The 18,064-nt window shown below is 48.0% G+C and overlaps 3 protein-coding genes across 5 annotated transcripts in view; 1 reads left to right on the top strand and 2 right to left on the bottom strand.

The window, feature by feature from the left end:
* Nucleotides 1–162: 162 nt before the first annotated feature.
* Nucleotides 163–6,543, bottom strand: MIEN1 (migration and invasion enhancer 1). The gene is made up of 4 exons (XM_035136646.3): nucleotides 6,354–6,543; nucleotides 4,599–4,696; nucleotides 3,422–3,498; nucleotides 163–2,009 (listed from the first exon to the last, which is right to left on the bottom strand). The coding sequence occupies exons 1-4, from the start codon at nucleotides 6,428–6,430 to the stop codon at nucleotides 1,926–1,928; spliced, it is 336 nt and encodes a 111-aa protein (XP_034992537.1). The 5' UTR covers nucleotides 6,431–6,543; the 3' UTR covers nucleotides 163–1,925.
* Nucleotides 6,428–18,064, top strand: part of GRB7 (growth factor receptor bound protein 7) — an 86,124-nt gene continuing 74,487 nt past the window's right edge. The window contains exons 1-2 of one of the 3 annotated variants that reach the window (XM_035136641.3): nucleotides 6,428–6,563; nucleotides 7,811–7,882. Coding sequence is in view for 1 of the 3 variants with exons in the window: in XM_035136634.3 (XP_034992525.1) it covers nucleotides 13,009–13,326 (318 nt within the window). In the remaining 2 variants the exon portion in view is untranslated. Of the gene's footprint in view, nucleotides 6,564–7,810; nucleotides 7,883–12,723; nucleotides 13,327–18,064 lie in introns of those variants that run through there. The other 2 variants (XM_035136634.3, XM_088655479.1) reach the window with 2 other exon arrangements.
* LOC118095401 (zinc-binding protein A33-like) lies at nucleotides 9,675–11,450 on the bottom strand. The gene has a single exon (XM_035136643.3). The coding sequence runs from the start codon at nucleotides 10,855–10,857 to the stop codon at nucleotides 9,820–9,822; it is 1,038 nt and encodes a 345-aa protein (XP_034992534.2). The 5' UTR covers nucleotides 10,858–11,450; the 3' UTR covers nucleotides 9,675–9,819.

Genomic DNA, 18,064 nt, shown 5'->3' with positions numbered 1-18,064 from the left:
TGTTTTTGGCCTACAACTCCCATGATCCCCTAGCTAGCAGAACCAGTGGTCAGGGATGATGGGAATTGTAGTCTCAAAACAGCTGGAGGGCCGAGTTTGAGGATGTCTGCTCTGCAGCATGCGTAGAAAATGAACAACTTCCGTACACACAAAAGGAGACAATTTACTCTGAGCACTTAACTTTTCCCTTTATATAAATTGGGACCAAACAGAAATTCATCAATGTTTGCAGCACATAAAGTAGACAACAGGAAGTGGTGGGATGCATTGCTGGCGTTCTCCAATCTCCCCCTTCTTAAAGAGTTAGAAGCAGCACTTATGTGTCACTTTGCACTTCAACTGTGGCAGATGTGCCAAAGTCGCCAATTGACAGATTAGAGAGGTGAAAACAGGGTGATAAAACCCAACAGGGTGGAGGCATGAAAGAGGAATTTCAGATTTAAGCTAGATGAGATGGATATTTATAACAATACACAGCAGCTCCTTCACACCTAGCAAAGCAAGAAGTGCTGCCTATTATGCAGAGAGCTTTCCCACCCCTGTTCTGTTTCATTGGCTGCTATATCGCACTGGCAGGGAAACTTAACAGCATAATCAGGCCATCATATACATTCTGTATTACTAACTAGGAGAGGAGCTGATGCAGGTCTAAGCATGCTAACTGCAAGAGATCAGGGTTTTGTTTTTGTTTTTCTACAAGGCATGTGTGTGTTCATATGAGCAATCTAACCAGAATTAAACATCTCAAGTCCCACGGGTTTGCAGCAGGAGAATTAAGCAAGTATTTCAATCTTGAAATCAACAGATCTTGAAAATGCTTCCTTGTATAGCTGGATAATGCTTGGTTTAGTTGGGCAGAGAGAATTATTACCATTATTACCATTGACTAAACAGCTTTGAAGAAGTAAGTTCACTAGCCTGTTCTGAACTATGCTGAGTTTCATGCTAGCCTTCAAAAAGAAGAAAAAGGCCAAAGCAACCGGCAGGTAAGTAGACTCAAGTGATAGGCATGTGCTCTATTTTCTCCTTTGTCCAAACATCTGGTCTGGCTTGAGGAGATCTGTTCCACAGCAGGTGCCTGCCCTGCCCTTATACCTGCTATAATAAAAGAGAAGGCCCAAATCTCTGTTGTACAGGTTGCTATGGATCATGGGTGGGACTTGAACAAGCTCTGCATCACCACTGTACTGGCCAACCAGGTAGACCGTAACAACAAAAGATGAACGGCTTCAAGCTAAACCAAGCTTCCACTTTCAAGCCCACATCTGGGCGGCTGGGCGAGACAAGAGAAGGGGACAGCTGCACAAGTGCTGTGGAAATTCTCCTACATACTGTGTGAAAAGGGAACAGCTTTCTACATTGGTCCCCAAGACTATAGTCTGAAGGTGTCTTGAGGTCCTTCAGAGCTTCCTGCACAGTATGAACCCTATCCAGACTGGAGTTCAATGAGGGCATGACGAGATGCTAGCTCATCCTGGCTCAGAGTTAAAGGGGGTTATGGGGACCCGGGAGGAGGAAGATAGCTGATGTCCCAGGATGAACCACTAAAGATAAGAAGAAAGAGGTGACCCAATTCTGAAAGGAAATGGGGGAGGGCTTCATCCTCGTCACGTTACACATAAGGGCAGAAACGCAACAGTCACATTAAGACAAAATCCATTCTGGTCTTTTTAAAAACAGGAGAGGCTCCCCAAGCAGGAAGGCTGATCCGCCCAAATTAATTTAGCAAGCACCTTGTTCTCACCTCCTTAAAGTGGCTCAGGTTCTTGATTATAAGGCTTCTTGTGTGTTAGCAACCCAAGTCACCTTGCTGTGTTTCATCCTCTCCCCACCTACCAAGGTAATTAAACTAGAGTAGGAGGTGGAGGCAGGGAGAGCGAGAATTAAGGGTGGGCGGGCAGGTTTGGACCAGAGAAAAGAGAGACTTAAAGGATGACACAAGGTGGTCGGCTCTTGGTGATCTTCTCGAGGGGCTCCCCATTGCCAGCCCTGCGGATGGCTTCAATGAGCTGCAAGAAGAGAAGGGAGGAAATTGGAAGTGTGAATTCTTCTGAATATGTTATTGAATGAAAGCCACCTGTTGAAACGACTTCCTCTTAAGGTACTCTGGGAGATTGCATTTTCAAAATAAGTGCCAGCTGTTCAGCAATACATAGTGTCATAAACACCTTCCTTCCCTATAAGCTCACCTCTAGAAACTGAAGTTAGTTTTTGCAACTAATGCTGCACACTTTAGCAGCTGACCAATCAACTATGGGTTGTTTCCAACTAAATTTACTCAGAGTAGACTCAAAGAGATTAATGGACCTAAGCATAGCTGTTAAGTTCTCCCTTTTTTTAAAGGAAAATTCCCTTATGCTGAATAGGCTTCCTCGCGAGAAAAGGGAGGATCTAAGTAATCTATTTATTTAAATGGTGAAGCCCAGAATTAAGAGCATACTAGTTTTTCAAGGCTATTTTGCTTTTAGGGGATTTTAAAAAAAACACAAAATCAAATATTAAAGCTGTCTTCATTTTCTAAAAAAACTAGAAGTTAGAAAAGCTTATTTTTATTAAGCTGTGACTTATTTCAAAGAGGCACCAATACTGAACCTTAGGCAGCACACAAAGCTATTTAAGTTTAATTAGCTGTCTGCCTTTGAAGATTTTGAAACGCCACTTATGATACGCCACAACTGTGACAGATCTTTAGAGCAAGGGAGCCCGATTAAGAGTGCAGCTGTCTTTTAACAAAAAACAAGCATCTTCAAGATGTAACAGATCTTATAGATGTTAGGAGAAGCTGCAACTACTGTACTTGTATTAGGATGGAGAAATGCAGCTTGCCTGCATTTTGGAGTACAAAAAACTCCATGCACAATACAGTACATATGGGGAAAGGGTAAGTGCCAGCATATTGGACACTAGGGAATCGCACGGTGCCAGTGTCTGAAACTCCCATTGTTCTAGGTGCATTTTGAGACAGGGAATTTCATGAACGCGAGCAGTTTCTGAGCTCTGGGCGCAGTACTGCACCTAATGTTTCAGATCAAAACTGCCATTGCTGGAACGAAAGGACCTTTTTCTGCCTCCTCATTTCCAGCCACTTTGAGGACTGGAGAAGGAACCCTCATCAGAATATTAGGGGGGCAGGCAAGTATGGCTTTGTGTTTTGCAGTCTTCAGATAAGGACTAGACCATGTGAAAAATGAATATAAGATTTTAGCTGCAGTTCATTCAATTTCACTTTGTATTCTTGTTATAAAATCGTGTGCCCAGGCATTCCGTTGCTGTGCCCATAACCTAGGGTTAAGGCGCCATTTAGCTCCTAGCTTTCATATTTCAGTTTCTAACACTGCACGGTGCAGCTGTTACCATGGTGGCTGAAGCATCCTCCCCAAACTGGGGACTTGTACTGCTGCAGGGGGTGGGAGGGACTTACATCTTTCTCATAAGGGAATCCTCCATTTTCAAGTTTGGAGAAGATCAGCTGCCCGTTTATTTCTATTTCAAAAGCACCTGTAAGGGGGGTAGAAAAAAAAAAGAGACAATATAGCACGAGTAAAAACACAGCTCCAGCTTTATAGCAACCGCCCATCACCATTTCATTGCCCAGGTATCGAGCAATAAATCAAGATGGCAAAATATCACAAAGCAAAGACCAAACCCACAGAAGCCATGTGGCTTGAAGAGCAAGGAGGTCCAAGATGGCAGGGGCAAATCTAGGCTCTTTTTCACCCAGGTCAAAGACCCTGTTTGCAAAAAAACAAAACAAAACCCCACCACCATGCGTATTTGCATACACACACATACATAGGCACACACACATACACAGAGGCTGGGAGCTTCAATGGTGCCCCTCTAGAGGATAAACCCGGGGCAGAAACCCGGCTAGCCCACCCACTCCACCCACCCCAGCTACAGCTCTGCTAGATGGGAAAAGAGAAGGCACATCATCTCTCTCTCATGTCATTTGGGCTGAGTACACACTACACTTTTAAGGCACATTTGAAGCACCATTCCGCCCATCAAATAATTCTGGGCACTGTAGTTTGTTAAGGGTTGCTGGGAATTTTAACTCTAAACTACAGTGCCCAGAATTCTTTGAGAGTGGAAATGTGCTTCAAAGGTATAGTGCTCACACTGCCCTATTCTCTCTGGTTACAAAACCCCCAACTCCCAGGGGAGCCCATAGGCTAGGAAGCTTCAGACTGTGTTCCTGAGATGCCTGCGGTTCCGCAATGAGAAGATTAGCAATGGTTGACAAAGGGATCTGAAATACTGCTGGTGCCCATTGCAACTGAGTTTCCTTTGCTAATGTGCAGCCACAGGGAAAAAAAAGGTTGATTATCTTCTAGGGCACAGATCTTCAACTGGTGGGTCAAGGGACAGATCCAGTCAGATCTGTATGTCTGCCTCCACAACTGGAACCCAGTGATGCTAACCGAACCAACCCATTTCTAGAGCATTATTGAGCATGCTTATGAGGCTAACATCCCACACAATCCTCATTTTAACCTCACAGGAATTCTGAATGATGTTCACCCTCATCACACTATGAATGGGGTCCTTACTCACTGCTGCTACTGTCAGCATGGAAAGTTCCACAGATACCATACCTGTCCCTCCAAGCCGGGATTCAATCTCCACGTCAGGAAATTCCTCTTTTACTGCATTTTCCAGCTCTAGGTAGGCAGACTCAAAGCCACAAGGTTTGCTACGAAGAGAAATTTGGTTAGGGTGTCAAATGGAAGCTGAAGATGGCAACGACAAACGGAGAGGAGGACTTGTGAATGGAGGGGGGTGGTGGTGGTAAAATATTTGCTATTTGTATGTGACCGCTTTTGTTTAAAGGCAGCGCTGAAGTGGAACACCTGTTCCGCTGTGACTGGCCTTTGAAAAAGGCAAAAACTTGCACAAAAATCCAGGCCCCCATTATGCAGGATCCCTGGTTGTGTGCCTTTGTAACAGAAGAGTGCTGAATGAAGTACAGTGGTGGAGTCTGATCTGAAGTTTCAGGGCTTCTTCCTTCTTCCCAACTCCGGTAAAATAAAATGCCAAGGCAGCGAGGGCAGACTACCTGTTCCTTGTCTTAAGGGTTCTGCCACTGGCTTCCCCGTCCCCCCACCCTCAATCTACACATCATTGGAAGCAACAGGCACTGGGCTAAGCATTTCTACTGGTTTACATGAGTCATCCTACTCTTGCTAGAATAGTTCGCTCTGTCTGCCCAGTCCCAGTGATTTGCCAGTGAGACTAGACCAAGTGCAGTCAGAACCTATCCATTCTAGCTTTGTCCCCCAACCTTCCTTCTGGCCAAGTTATGTAAAGGCAACATTGATGCCTAGGGCAATGAAGGTGACATGCAATGCCAACCCTACTAGACAGGCTAGTAGCAGGTTAACAAAGGGCTGGCTGAGGTTGGCGGGCTGTACTCCTGTTCTCCATAATAGACCAGCCTTCCCTGACTAGAACTGGTCTGGAAGGAGAAAGCTTTCTCTACGGCTCTCAGAAACGCCGAAAGCAAGAGGGGGCAGCCTCAAGTTTGCCAAGAAGTTCATCCTGACTAATGGCAGACTGTTGATAGCTCTGTCAGGAGAGCATAAGACTCTTAATCTCATGGTTGCATGTCGGAGCCCCACATTGGGCAAAAAGACTCCTTCATGGCTGGGGGCTGGACTAGATGACCCTCGTGATCCCTTCCAATTCTATTATTTTTATTTTTTGGAAGGGGTGTGTGACACATAAAGGTGTAAGACTCGCTTTGGAAGCTCCTCAGGGCAGGCCCTTGTCCTTCTGGTTGCGAGGCGTCCTTCAACCGTGGCTCCCCAGGAGTTGCTGGCAGGGCCGGATTTAGGTTTGACGAGGCCCTAAGCTACTAAATGGGGCCTTTCAATGTCCAGCTGTCCTTTGTCAACAACAAATCACCACTGTTTTTTGGGTTGAATATATGCTATATGGTAATTTATGGACCTAATAGGTTTCTAAAGCCATTTGCACGTAACAAAATATGTATTTTATCAAAGTAATTGTTGAACTGAAATACAATTAAAACAGGGTTTTTCTCCTTAATTTTTTTCGGGGGCCAAGAGAGTGGAGCCCTAAACTATAAACTTGTTTAGCTTGTACATAAATCCGGCGCTGCTGCACTTCAGCTCCCATCCCCCCCTCGCCACCATCTAACGCTGCGAAGCGCAGAGGGAGAAAAGAGCGCAACGCGGGAGAGGCGTGGCTAAATCGAAGCTGGGCGGAGCCAAGCAGTCAACCGCGGAGGATTTCAAAGAGGGAGGGCGTGGCCAGGAGCGTGCGGAGGGCGTGGCCCGAGGTGGAAAGTGGGCGTGGCCACGCATTCCCGAGCCTCCTTCCTCTCTCACCAGTATTCCACCACGATCCGAACTCCCGCTCCGGTGGCTGCCGGGGCCTCCGCAGCTGGCTCGCCGGACCCGCTCATCGCGCCGCGTCCCAGCCAGGGAGCAAACCAGCCAGCAGGCCCAGTCAGTGCCTCCCAAGCCGCAGCGTCGAGAACGTGAGGCGCGCTTCCGTCGGGTGTGGCGTCACGTGCGTGGGGCGGGGAGAGAGGCCGGGTGAGACGGCGCTTCCGGGTTTCCGGGTTGTGACGCAATCGGGCGCGCCGGCGATCCCTGCGTCACGCGGAGGGGGCGGTTTCCAAGGTTTTCCTCCCCCTCCCTCCTACACGCACGCACGCACATCTTGTTCTCGCGGTCTCTTCTCCCGCCCGCGAAGAGAGCGCCGAGCGTTTTGGTGCCCCCTGGTGGCTCTTAGCGGGAAGTGCAGGCTCCGCGCAGGATGCTTTGCCTCACCTTCCTCAGGTAGCTACCATGGGGCTGACCCTTTCACTTTGTATGTAGGGTCTGGATTCCCCCACCACCACTCTTCTCACCCCACCCCCACAAAGGAGTTCAGGCAGGTGCTCCTGCACCGTGAGGGGTTGTGCAAAAGAAGAATTCAACAGGTGTAGCTTGCACGACGAGCTGCGCCAGGCGAATTTCCTTCTGCCACTCCTTGTGTGGAATCTGGTCCCTTTAGGCAGGTAATAATAATAATAATTCATAATAATTTATTATTTATACCCCGCCCATCTGGCTGGGTTTCCCCAGCCACTGGGCGACTTCCAACAGAAAAATAAAATAAAATAATTGATTAAACATTAAAAGCCTCCCTAAACTCCCTAAAAGTTCCCTCCTATCCTGTGGGGGATGGGCAAGTGACCACCAGCTTCTTGTCAACCCCATCTCTCCAGTCACAGGAACACACCTGGGACTCTTCTGCTTGACATCTGATTCCCCTCCTCACTCCAGCTCAGAGTCCTGCCATATCTCCCCAGAAGTCCCAAGTACACACATTTTCTCCTGGCACTTATGGGGCACACACACATACACTGACATCCTCTCCTCTAGGACAGACACCTCAGACATTGGCTGGTGTTGACATACTTTTTAAGACCAATCAGTGTTTCTCAAACTTGGGTCCCCAGCTGTTGTTGGATTGCAACTCCCATCATCTCTGACCACTGGTCCTGCTAGCTAAGGATGATGGGAGTTGCAGTTCAACAACGGTCAAAGACCCAAGTTCAAGAAACACTGATAGGTGGACACATTCCTATGCACTCTTACCAGGAAATAATTCCAGTTCATTGGGCTTACTTTTGAATAGACACAGATAAGGCTGCATAATAAAACCTCATACCTTGGCATAAGCTCCGTTAAACCGTTTTCCATGCTTAAAGCATGCAATAGTGCCACCCCATATGAGTAATGCAAAACACATGCAAATGACCATATGCAATGAAACATGCACTTTAAATTCACAGATATACAACCATTTGAGATGATATGTGCAGCAAGTTCCGTGGTAGACCAACGCTAGACATGTCAGAAGAGGGGTAAGTAAACCAGTATTAAAAATTATTACATGTAAACAATCATGAATGCTTCTTCCCTCCCCAATAAACCAGATGCTTAGAATCTAGTATTAGGCTGCTTCTACACTATAAAATGATGGTAGTCTTAAAGTAGCTTAACTAGTATGTTTTCACCCGTGGGAATTTTATGAGGCTGCATAGACAAAGAGATTCCTGGCCTTTCCACCAAACTAAACATTTTGGTACTCCTTGAGAGGAAGGAAGCCATGGGAGACGGGCCCAACAATTGTTGCACGCCATCCCAATCTCCCCCGAGCATTGCGTGAGACATTCAGGGGTTCCAGGTACTTACCCAGGGTCCGTGTTTCCTTTGGGGAATAAGGCACAGCAGAGACTGTGGTGTCTTTATGATATATGGTTTATTTACACATATATACAACCTGAGAACGGGGTGAGCTCCCGTTGCTCGGTCCCAGCTCCTGCCAACCTACGAGTTCAAAAACATCTCAAAGTAGATAAATAGGTACCGCTCCGGCGGGAAGGTAAACGGCGTTTCCATGCGCTGCTCTGGTTCTCCAGAAGCGGCCTTGTCATGCTGGCCACATGACCCGGAAGCTATACGCCGGTTCCCTCGGCCAGTAAAGCAAGATGAGCACCGCAACTGGATCTAATGGTCAGGGGTCCCCTTTACCTTTACAACCTGAGCCTACGGGGGAGGAAGTTCTGAGCAAGACATCCCAGGCGGCACCAGCTTCTTCCAAAGGCAACAACATCCCCACCCTGCAGCTTTCCTTGCCCTGTTCCACCCTTGCTAACCTAAGCCTTGGACTTTTGTAACAGAGAGGCCCCACTCACCTTGTTATTCAATGCTAACAGATCATTACCACCAGGTTATTACCTTAAAGAAAATTAACTTTTACACATGTTGATTGCCTAGGATTAAAAGGGGGTGGGCTGATACACAATTCAGAATCTTTGCCTAGGTAAATTAACTCTTCACACATGCTAATTCCAGGGGATTAACACACATCTTTAAATACACATGGGCCTCGCTGTTTCTCAGTTCTAACACCCCAGCCTCCATTAAATCCTAGCACCTATAAACCTGTAACATTACCCCACTCTAAGTAATCAACCAACCCCCGAAAAATTAGTAAAGGCATTTACAACACACATAACTGAAAACAGATAATACTACAATGGTGCTTTTAACCCAAAATCAACACAATAACATCTTATCTCTTTCCAGTAATTTCCAGTTCCCCCAGAATTCTTCAGGCTTCTCCTTTCTTCTTTGTTTTCAGTGAAACACCCTCAGTCACCATTCTGCATCCCAACAGAGCTTACCCAGTCACCCTTGGCACCCAAGATGATGAGTTACCATGACATTTTAAAGCTAGGATGCAATCCTTGGTACCAGAGCTGCATTGCCTGAAGCTTTATTTATTTGCCCCTTGTACTCCTGTGGCGGGGACGCAGGTGGCGCTGTGGGTGAAACCACTGAGCCTAGGGCTTGCTGATCAGAAGGTCAGCGGTTCGAATCCCCGCGATGGGGTGAGCTCCCGTTGCTCAGTCCCAGCTCCTGCCAACATAGCAGTTTGAAAGCACGTCAAAGTGCAAGTAGATAAATAGGTACCACTCCAGCGGGAAGGTAAACGGTGTTTCCGTGCACTGCTCTGGTTTGCCAGAAGCAGCTTTGTCATGCTGGCCACATGACCCAGAAGCTGTACGCCGGCTCTTTTGGCCAATAATGCGAGATGAGCGCCGCAGCCCCAGAGTCGGTCACGACTGTACCTAATGGTCAGGGGTCCCTTTACCTTTACTCCTGTGGCACGAAGCAGTTTTCAGAAACACACAAATGCACCTGCAAACCTTTAACAGTATTCATTATTTATTTCCCTGAGCTTTCTCGCCATTCGCCTTCTCCCTCCAGATTGTCCAGTTTTTCCTCTTTCCCTCTAGCTGTTTATTGTCAGAGGATAGCAATCCTCTTCACCGAGTGTCAAGCCGGGGCAGAAGAAGGGGTGCAACATCTCCTGAAAGTCACCCGTGATCGTGCAGATTTTCACCATGTTCTCTGCACTGTAAAACCCAACCTTGCCGTTTTCATAGTCCAGGAGCACTCCAACCTTTGAGGGGCTGTGGCTGGGAGCAAGAAGCACCGGGGTTGAGCTCAAGGCGTAGAAACGCTCTCCCGGTGCTTTCCTGAGGACCCAGTATCCATTTTCAGGAGCGAGGTTCTCCACTGCCTTGCGGTTGACGCGGCAGCTGGCTACCCCAAGGACCCAGTTGGTTTTCTGCCCAACGCTCACCTCCCAGTAATGCTTACCTGACTGGAAGCCCTGTGAGCAGAGGACATAGAGGCAGGGCTGAAAACGCCGTAGGCTCTGTGGAACTGCCTGGCTGAGAAGGCTCAGCCTGACCGATTTTAAGTCTGCGGAAACAACCAGGTGAGGATGGGCGCTGCTGTCATCAAGGGTGAGGTCCTCCAGTGTGCAATGTGCTGCTCTCTTCAGCATCCGCCTGCAAATGGAATACTTTAGGGGTGGGCTACACAGCACATCTGGTCCACAGGACCTCATCTCCTTGCTGTGCCTGGCCATCTGCATCCGTAGTTGCTCCAGCCGGACCTCGGTCATGCGCATGTAGTGTCCGCTGGTGTTGTCGGCCACACTGAGGTTGTCCGCCAGTTCCAGAGCAGAGGATGCTGCCTCAGCCACATCCATCAGCTTGTTCTCCAGGAAGCGCAGGTGTTTCTCTTCCTCTCGATCTATTTTGGCCATAAGAGACGACTCCTCATCGTACAGAAAGTCATGCAGCTCCTTGAATCCCGTTGCCACTTTCTCTCGGAAGGAATGCAGAGCTTTCAGAGTAACTTGGATCTTCTCTGTGTAGCCACTGCAGAGTTTTTCTGCTTCCTCATGCAGGCCCAGGGCATTCTGAACCACCTCTTCTGCTTCCTTTATGCTGTCGGCACCTGCTGTCGCCGACTCCATTATGGAGGCTTGCGGTTCTTTTTAGCTTCGGGAAAGCTGTTGGAAACAGTGCCGTTACTATAATCAGAAGGATTGTATTCGCTCCTTCTCTAAACCCAGAAGACCGGCCACTTTTTCGAGGTTGCTTCTGACACTTATCTTCTGGCCTTTTATAACCGGCTGAGGAATAAATAGGTTTCCTTATCCCAGGGTTAATGTCCACACCCAGCTCAGGCTTTAGGAGTTTCGTTTTCTTCTTCTTGCCCCTCCCCGTAGAAAAGCTTCTTTACATTCTCAAGCTACATGTTGCTCATTTCAAATGCATATTTTCCTCCACCTCTCTTTGTATTTTAAAATGTCTTAGGCTTCTGAGTAGAGAAAACTGGGCAGATGGAACAATATACATAATCAAAGTACAACTCTCCTCTTTTGCCCTTTTCTGCCTCAAAAATTGCTCCCTTATCTTTATCACACAGCCTGAAGAGGGTGATATGCAGTTGGGAAAGGGACACCTGCCCTCCTTCTCCAGGCAGTGTTGGTCATTAGCAGCACGGAGGAGAGAACACAGAACTCCACTGAACGCTTAAGAAGAGGGTTGTGATGGTTCACAGGGGAGGGAGAGGGATGTAGGTGGAGCCCAGGTTGTTTGCAAACAGTTGCAGGGAAACATTTGCAAACCTTCCCGCTGCAGAATTTCTGCCAGTGTTTGATAAAAGCAAAAGCCCTGACTTCCTTTGTCTCCTCCAGCCTGGTCCTCGGACCCTTGTCGGCATAAAAGAGTCCACGAGAAGAGTGTCCTTGCAGAGTATTTTCTGCTTTTATTCTTAAAAGTCTTTATCTGCAAAACGACCGACCAACTGTACACGCATCAACACTATCAGCTTTCACCAACCAACCCACACCCAACACTAACATTGACCACTCTATATATACAGGTACAATTAGGTGAAAGGTTGCATGAGTCATTGGAAATTATGTGGTGCTGTGCATTATGTCGTGCTTTGAGGAGACGTGTGTGTGTGTGTGTGTGTGTGTGTGTGAACAAAGGGGGGGGGTGCACACTGCGTGCTGCAGGGGCAACCCCCTCCCCAATCATTATAAAAATTCCTGTAACACTGACCCTAGCTGTGGGTAGAAGTGAGGGCAGAAAGCCTCGTAGGCTCATGGAAGCCATTTTGGATTCCCAGATCAAAGCTTTTGTTTGCCCCACGCTAAGTCTTGTATTCCCCTTCTCTCCCACCTTACCTTTCCTTTCCTTTCCTTTCCTTTCTTTTTTTTTTACAAAAAGTCTCTGCTGCACCTAATTAAAAGGAATAGGTTCTACTCCTGCACCACTCAAATCTTAAATCAGTTTGACTAGGTAGGTCTAATTATGGCAAGTCATCAATCCCAGCTACCATATTGTGCCCTGAGACTGGGAGACTTGTCGTGTATTCATTCAGACAGGATACTTTCCTTCCCTCTTTGGCTGCACCAACCCCTCCTCCTGCTGCCCCGAAGGCCGAGAGCGAAATGCAGCCAGTTTTTTTCTTTTTTCTCTGCAAGAACCATAGTAAAAAAAAAAGCACCTCCCCGGATAAAGCTGGCATGTTCCCCTTGTTAAAAGTTTATCCGCTGAGGCCTGGTTTGGGAGAGATTCTGTTAACCCTCCCCGTGCCAAAGCAAACGTGGCTCACTGGAGAAGAACGAATGTGCGGCTAAGTGGCCTCGGGTTGCCTGAGCAGCTGGGTCTTTCTTCAAAAGCTGATAAAAAAGTCCTGGTTGGCAAGGAAGCCTTCTCTCTCTCTCCTCCTCCTCTCCTAGCCTGTAGTCCGTGCTCGGCCTGACTTAGCCCTGCCAGCCTCAATCTCGAGGCAGACAGAAATAGCTTGGCACCATGTGGCTTTTGAGTCACTCAGCATCTCCGGACGGCTTCTGCTCCGTAAGGATCCCCAGGCAGATTCTGCCCCGCAGGCCGTGCAACCGACGTTGCAGACGCCTTCTTCCCCAGACGGGCCCTCCAGGCCGAGCTCGTGCCACGGGGACCGGGGAGCACGAAAACAGAAGTGGGTGTGTTTAAGAAAGCAGGAGGAAGGGGCTGCTACAGAACGAGCCGTGCCTCCGGATGGGTCCCCTGCTAGTCGTCGCTATTCCGAACATCCAGCCCTGTCATCTTAGCTGAGTGTGAAGCTTATGGGAGGACCAAGCGGGGAGGTGGAATCGGGCATGGAAAGAGCCTCTTCTGCGCAGCTGCGTGCCGAGTCGCTTCGGAGTAAGGTGGAAAGCAGTCGTGGAGTCCCAGTGCCAGCCAATGGGGTGGCTCAGTTAAAGAGGATGACCTGGAGACTCTCGCTTGTGGACCGCAGTATGCAGGAGACCCGGGGCTTGCGCTGGAGGAGAGCTGTGGGGGTCGTCTTCTGCTGCACCTGCCTGCGGAAGCGTGGCTCCCCAGGCGAGGGGCTCACCTGCCCCCATCAGAAAAGAAGTCGCAGCTTTGCTCCCTGCTACAAGGTAACTCCCGATCTTTGGGAACTGGTGGCTGGTGTCTTAAAGAGGGTGAAAAAACCAGGTGCGGAATCCATTCCCTTTAATCTGGAAGCCAACCCGGATGGATCTGAAAGGGCTGCCTGTAATTACTCTGGGGTGAAGCAAAAAAAGTTTGTGTATCTCTCCTTTCCAGGAGGGAATTTGTTCCTTTTCTTAGGCAGTGGTTAATTCTTAAATGGGAGGGATGTTGGGACTCAATCGGGCTCCCTAAGCTGAGCTATGTGCTTGGCTGTGGCTGCTGAGATGTGAGGGGACGGCACTCTGCCCATGCACAGAGACAGTCTCTTTATTCCAGGCTTGAACCTCAACACTCAAAATGCAAAGCTAAAATCCTGAGAGGATGAAGCTGCACTTTTGAGGTGAACGTCAGCCGTGAATTTGCATGTTTTCATGCCTCTGAGAATCTAGATCAGAGAATTGTCTAGATCGGAGCAGGTCACAATTCAGCCAAAGAACACAGCTTTGTATGCAGGAGGTCCAAGATTTAATCAATGGCGTCTTCCTTGAAAAATATGTTGTGTAACTGTGCTGGGAAAGACCTCTGGGCAGGTGATGCTAGTTGGTGGTGCTGGCACTGGGCTGAAACTGCGGGACAAATGGAAGTCAGAATGAGTCCTTAGTTGGGGGACTTTTGCCTAGGAGGCATACAGGTGTGTCAGTGGTTGCTGAGCTAATATGTTACCTGCACATGTCACCTCCCCCCCCCTCTTGTGGCAGGCAACAATGCAATAATGCAACAGGTGAACTTTCCCCAGCATGTGAGATGAAAAACCAAATTTGTTTAATTTCTGCCTGTATTGCAGCTTAGAATAATAATTGTAGAGTGGGGGGGGGGGGGAGAACGACCACGAGTGTCTTCTAGCCCAAACCCCTGCAATGCAGGAATATTTTTGCCGAATGTGGGGCCCGAAACCCACAACCCTGAGATTAAGAATCTCATGCTCTGCTGACAGAGCTGTCCCAGGGGATAGCACTGCCTTGGAAAAAATATAGTGACTCTGAGGAAAGGTGGGGTATCAGGGTGGGGGTGGGAGTGTACGATCACAGAATTATGATAAACATGAGAACCAGTGTGGTGTAGTGGTTAAGAGCGGTAGACTCGTAATCTGGGGAACCAGGTTCGCGTCTCCGCTCCTCCACATGCAGCTGCTGGGAGACCTTGGGCGACTCACACTTCTTTGAAGTCTCTCAGCCCCACCCACCTCACAGGGTGTCTGTTGTGGGGGAGGAGGGGAAAGGAGATTGTTAGCCGCTTTGAGACTCCTTCGGGTAGTGATAAAGTGGGATATCAAATCCAAACTCTTCTTCTTCTCCTCAAGGTGATGCTATAAGTAGGAAGGCTTATTTTTGCAGCATGAAAACTGGTAGAAGCCCAGTGAATTTTGGAACCTGAAATTCTCTTCCTTCGAAGTAATCATTAATCATAATGTACTGGGTTTTCTAAAATTATTGCCACCCATAGGGAAAAGTGGACCTGACCTTAATTACACACAGAGAGAGAGGTTATCCCAAAATGAACTACAGTCGTACCTTGGAAGTGGAATGGAATCCATTCCAGAAGTCCGTTTGACTTCCAAAATGTTCGGAAACCAAAGTGCAGCTTCTGATGGGCTGCAGGAAGCTCCTGCAGCCCATCGGAAGCTGTGGAAGCCCCATCGGGCGTTTGGCTTCCAAAAATAGTTCACAAACCGGAATGGACACTTCCGGGTTTGCGGCGTTCGGGAGCCAAAACATCGAAATACCATGGCGTTCAGAATCTAAGGCACGACTGTACTGTATTGCTCTCTACATAGAATTGCCTTTGAAGGCACTGAAGATACTTCTACTTATGCCAAACTCCAACACCCCAATGCTTGTGGGGACTAGGCAGTTGTCTACATCACACCAGTTTTGCACCAGTTACCTTGGTTACTTATTCATTTTCAGTTTAACCGCTAGTACTAACTTTTAAAGGGAATTTTGGAGGGCTGCCTGAACCTATATGAACCTGCCTGTGCCCTAAGAGGCTGTGCTCAGAGAGGCCCTGCTCTCTGGCCCACCATGACCCGCTTTTTAGTGGTGACCCCACATGGGAGAATTCCCCACCCCAGGAGGTGCGTATGGCATCTTCTCTTGTGATCTTAAAGAACCCCTGATTTAGTGTTATTATTCAGCCAAGCTTGATCATCTTGGTGCCCCCATATATGAAGTTTTTGTTGTGTTTATTCAATTGTGTTTGTGTGTGTGTGTGTGTGTTTTAAAAAAAACATTTTAACTGTAAGCCCTCCCGGTGATTACTTTGCCTTAAAAGTCAGGGTAGAAATATCCTAAATAAAGACCTAACGAAAACCTCATATCATTCGGCATAGCGCAGAGAATGTTTCCTTGGGCTCTGGGGTGGCAGGCTTCAGGGAAGAAAGCGAGGCTGTTTCTTGGTGCTTTTGCCAAGGCTTTGGGTTACTGCTGACTTCAAATCCCAGCAGCGAGCACATCCCATCACTTCAGCTCCAGGATGACACAGCATTTCAACACTCTAGCGAGGCCTTTGCAGCTGTCTTGGCCTCGGAACCATCCTCAGATCTATGTGTCGGCTGCATTGCTAGCAGACGCTGCCCCTCTACTCTACTCCCTTCCGTTCTCAAAACACGTAAGATCTCATTTTTGGGCAGCCCATTTTTGCACCCAGTACCACACTGGCTGCCAGATCACTGTTCCAGGCAGCCACAGATCCCAGCTGTCAATTTCTCCCCCAGCCAAGCAGCCCCCTTCCCGCTTTTAGCATTTTGGGTGTACGACATGTTCCTGCGGCTTTTGCTTCTGCTGCTTGGAAAGAATTCCGGGAAGAGGCTCCTTGTTCCTGGAAATCTCATGTAACCTCAGCACTTTCGGCAACCAAACAGCTGAGGGGTGCTGTAAATCAACAGCCATAAAAGGGTTTCGGAGAGGGAGAGGGAGTGTTGAATGTGGGGCAAAGATAAACTGGTGTCCTTTCCCTTCGCTTGGTGCCCCTCTCATTCGGTCCTGCCTTCTCAGAGATGCAAGAAACGGGTTTTATGGAATCACTGAGCTGCGGAGAATGAGAAGGCTGCAACAGAGAGCCTGGGCCGTCGGTTTGACTCCAGAAGTCCTGAACGCTTATCTCTGAACAAGTGCCAACTGCAGATGTTTCAGTTTCTGAAATGAAACTTTTGACCCCTCTCCCGAAGTTGGCTTCTAGGAATTGGTGGCAGGGGGCAGCAGTAGTGTATTAGAGCACAGGTTTGGGGCATGAACTGAGACGCTGCTGGTTCAGTGGTTGAGTACATAGTTTGCATGCAGAACATCTCTTATTCAGTCTCCAGCATTCTCCAGTTACAAGGAGATTAGGGGGGAAGTCTTCTGCCAGAGATCTTGGAGAGTCACTGCCATGCGGTGTCTCTAAGTGCCAAGCTAAATGGACTGATGATCTGACTCGTTTTAAGGCCAGACAGTCTGCATGCCAAACGTCCTCTGTGTACACATCGCAAGTTCAGCATGACCCGAGGCACAGAAGTGCCACACTGCCTTTTATCCACAGAGCAAGTTTAAGCTCTGTGAAATGTCACCAGTGGGATGTTGGCGTGTTGTAGGGAGGGCTTCGTCCCTTTCCCTACCCGTCACCCATGTGGTAGGGAGCTGTGTGTGCCCCAGGGTGAATTTTTACAGCCACCTCTGTGCAAGGTGGCTGAAGAAGAGAGCTTCCTGTGAAGAACTCAGTGTGGGAACTTACCACTGCCTCAGCTTTTCATCACCTTCAAGTGTGTCTTAGGAGTCTTGTGCCGAAGCCTGAATCTTGCACCAGGTAGCTGGGGTTCACAACTGGATTGCCACATGTTGGAGAACTGCAATGCAAAAGGAAGCAGAAACCGCTGCGGTTCGTACGTTCATCCGTGGTCAGGAATGGAAATATCCCAGCGAATATTCGTTCATCGGGAATGGAAATAAGTCCAGCGAATATTCGTTCACCTCACTGTTGTTTATTAAGTCCGCATACAGTATCTAATTAACAACAGCGGGTTTTTAAATACTGATGATATGATGAAACAGAAAAGCAAATAAAACATTAAAAAAATACTGTTTCGATTTTTACACTGAAATGAACGTAAGTTTACATGAGTTATGTCAATAGTTACATCACCTACACCACCTTCTTCTTCCTCTTCTTCTTCTTCTTCTTCTTCTTCTTCTTCTTCTTCTTCTTCTTCTTCTTCTTCTTCTTCTTCTTCTTCTTCTTCTTCTCCTCCTCCTCCTCCTCCTCCTCCTCCTCCTCCTCCTCCTCCTCCTCCTCCTCCTCCTCCTCCTTCTTTGGTAATCACTCGTAGCCGAGTAAGATTGTCTTCCATAAACATGGTTTTAACAGTAAGTGACTGTGGGGGCCAATTCTGGATCCACACGTCCTTCCACATTGGGAACATTGGTTTCCGGGCGGGAGTTGATCATGGTGTGGATTTGCTAAGTGTGCCTTCCTCTTAGCACATTTCTCCCTTGCATCCTGAGTTTGAGTTCGGAGTACCTTACATCTAATAGCAGACAGCAAAGCAAATAACATCGTATTTGACAAAAACCAAACAGTTGTGATAAAGATGGACCAGAATGGAAACTGCTGCCTTCTTGCACCCCTAGCCTCAGTGGGCAGGCTTTCCCCCACAGCCCCTTTAAAATGAAGTGATTTTAGATACTCCTTCTCAGGTCTCAGCCAGTGGTT

The sequence above is a fragment of the Zootoca vivipara genome, chromosome 12, assembly GCF_965207765.1.
Source record: "Zootoca vivipara chromosome 12, rZooViv2.hap1.1, whole genome shotgun sequence".
NCBI classification, from domain to species: domain Eukaryota; kingdom Metazoa; phylum Chordata; class Lepidosauria; order Squamata; family Lacertidae; genus Zootoca; species Zootoca vivipara.
The sequence above is the reverse complement of the archived record's forward strand: the minus strand, read 5'-3'. Positions and strand labels throughout refer to the sequence as shown.